The sequence below is a fragment of the Diorhabda sublineata genome, chromosome Y, assembly GCF_026230105.1.
Source record: "Diorhabda sublineata isolate icDioSubl1.1 chromosome Y, icDioSubl1.1, whole genome shotgun sequence".
NCBI classification, from domain to species: domain Eukaryota; kingdom Metazoa; phylum Arthropoda; class Insecta; order Coleoptera; family Chrysomelidae; genus Diorhabda; species Diorhabda sublineata.
Window position 1 is genome coordinate 7,799,672 of NC_079486.1, and position 2,680 is coordinate 7,802,351.

Consider the following 2,680-nt stretch of genomic DNA (forward strand, 5'->3'; position numbering starts at 1 on the left):
GAGGGAATCCAAAAGAGCTGATATCAGATCTCATCCTTTCAGAAAGCTTTCTCAAACACAGTTTCGTTTACCATGTGTAATGTATTCCACATCAAATATTTAATTTGTTCCAATAAGCATAGGCAACCCTTATTACTTCTTCTTCATACGATATTTCGAATATTTAACGCAGACGTTTAAGAGTTATTTTTTATTGTATGCATGCACGTTTTCCTTATTGTAGTAGGAGTTCGCCTCTCTCTTCTATTCGAATCGTTGAACCGTTAACATCGAATACACGGTTGTCAGATTGAACACATTGTAATATTAATTTCGAATTGTTTCTTTTTTAATTAATAAAGTAAGTGAGTTTTCACTCGTGGTACTTTTGCTCAACCCTAATCAAGACATTACAATTGGCGACGAGGTAAAACGGAAACGCGTATATTATTTTTTTTTGGTTGAGAAATTGTCCGGAAGTTTCGCGCACGTTGCACGTGGTTATCGTCGGCATGGCACAAGAAAATCCTTCTACTCCTGCTACATCTTCAGCTATTGGTAAGTTAACAGAGTTTTCGGCCAAAGATTCCGATTGGTCGATTTTTAGCGCCAGGCTAGAGCAATATTTTATTGCAAACGGCATTACGGATTCAGAAGTAAAACGTGCTCTTTTGCTGAATGCATGCGACGAAGATGCCTACAGATTGATTTATAGCCTGTGTGTTCCAAATAAGCCCGAAACGAAGACCCACAAGGACTTAATTAAGCTTTTCGACAAACATTTTAAAACAACAACCAGAGCCTTTGCAGCACGCTAGAAGTTTTATGAAGCCATGAAGTCGTGTTGAAACGGCCGCTGAATGGGCCGTAAGATTACGTAACCTGGCTTCAAAATGTGATTTCGGAACTGAATTAGAAGCGTTGCTCAGAGACAAGTTCATCATGGGGATGGATAATACCAAGGAGAGACTATTTGAAGAAAAGGTGACAATTTCCCTCGACAGAGCAATGGAGATAGCCAGTATTGTAAGAAATCAACATGACGTAACCGTGAAAGAAGAAATTTTCTATCAAGACCATGTGTATCAACGAGGAGGAAGAGTATTTGGCAACAGGGGGTCGGCGCCGCCGCAGCGTAGACCACGTCAGTTTCCTGTACCACAAAATGGAAACTACCGACAGCAACCCAAGTTTGAGCGGAACTCGCAAGATAGAGCCGGCACAAGTCGACGCCAACCTGTCAACGCGTCAAATGTCAATCAGGTCAGCTGCGAGGTCTGCGGAAAAACAGGACATAACAAAGATAAGTGTGTTTTTAAAAATTATTTTTGTAATTTTTGTAATGAAAAAGGCCACTTAGCCAATATTTGCCAGAAAAAACTTAAGAGGGGTAATTATTTTTTAGATAATAATAATTCTGATTTATCATCTGATGATGAAAACAGTAAGTTTGATCACATTTTTAATTTATCTGCTTCAAATGATGAAATCACAATTGAAATAACAATAAACAAGCAACTGTTTACTTTTCAATTGGACACAGGGGCCTCGGTCTCTGTAATTTCTGAACAATTTAGAGAAAAACATTTGAATAAGTTCATTGTTTATCGAACCAGCAAAACTTTGGCAAGTTATGATGGTTCAAGTATTCATCCTTTGGGATTTATTGAGGTAAAAGTGACCTTTAATTTAAAAACAGAAACAATACGGTTGTATATTATTTCTAATGGGGGCCCTCCGTTATTGGGTAGAGATTTTTTCAATTTATTTAAACTAAGTGTAAATAGCATTAATTTAATTGATAAAAATGAAAACTTACTACAAATTGAGGATTTAAATAATATAATTAAGATAAAGAAAATGTTATCAAAGAAGTATTCTAAAGTATTTTCTCCTTCCTTGGGTAAATTTAATGGAGGTGCTCTGCGACTGGATATGCAAGAGGGAGCCAAGCCCAAGTTTTGCAAAGCCCGTTCCATTCCTTTTGCCTTATGCCGAGGAGTTGAGGCGGAACTAGACCGACTTGTCACTGAAAACATCTTGAGCCCAGTATCATACAGCAGTTGGGCAACACCCATTGTACCAGTAGCTAAGAAAAATGGAACCATCAGAATTTGTGGTGACTATAAAATTACTCTTAATCCTGTATTGTTAATTGATAAATACCCATTGCCCCGTATTGAGGAATTATCTTCTAATCTACAAGGCGGAGTTGAGTTTTCAAAAATTGATCTTTCTCAAGCATATCAGCAGATTGAGTTAGACAATGAGTCAAAGAAATTAACAACCATTAATACTCCAAAGGGGTTATTTAGTTATAATCGTTTACCTTTTGGTATTGCTAGTGCTCCAGCAATGTTTCAAAGAATAATGGAACAAATCTTAGCAGGTTTAGATGGGGTTGTTTGTTTTTTAGATGACATTTTAATCACTGGAAAAAGTTTTGGATAGGTTACAAAAAAGTGGTCTTACGGTAGCATTAGACAAATGTGAATTTTTAAAAAACTCAGTACAATATTTGGGTACCACAATTGATAAATACGGATTGCATACAAGTGAAGATAAAGTTAGAGCGATTGTTGAAGCTCCAGTACCTCAAAATATTACTCAACTTAGATCATTTTTGGGGTTTGTGAATTTTTATAATAAATTTATACCTAACGTGGCCTCAGTACTTCAGCCTTTGTACAATTTATTGAAG

The 2,680-nt window shown here is 36.6% G+C and overlaps 1 protein-coding gene across 1 annotated transcript; it reads left to right on the forward strand.

Moving 5' to 3' along the window:
• The first annotated feature begins 1,839 nt into the window (after nt 1-1,839).
• Nucleotides 1,840-2,430, forward strand: LOC130451939 (uncharacterized protein K02A2.6-like). The gene has a single exon (XM_056791295.1). The coding sequence runs from the start codon at nt 1,840-1,842 to the stop codon at nt 2,428-2,430; it is 591 nt and encodes a 196-aa protein (XP_056647273.1).
• Nucleotides 2,431-2,680: the final 250 nt, after the last annotated feature.

What these genes read in the sequence shown, in the direction of transcription:
- LOC130451939 (XM_056791295.1), top strand. Translation starts at nt 1,840, where the DNA reads ATGTTATCAAAGAAGTATTCTAAAGTATTTTCTCCTTCCTTGGGTAAA.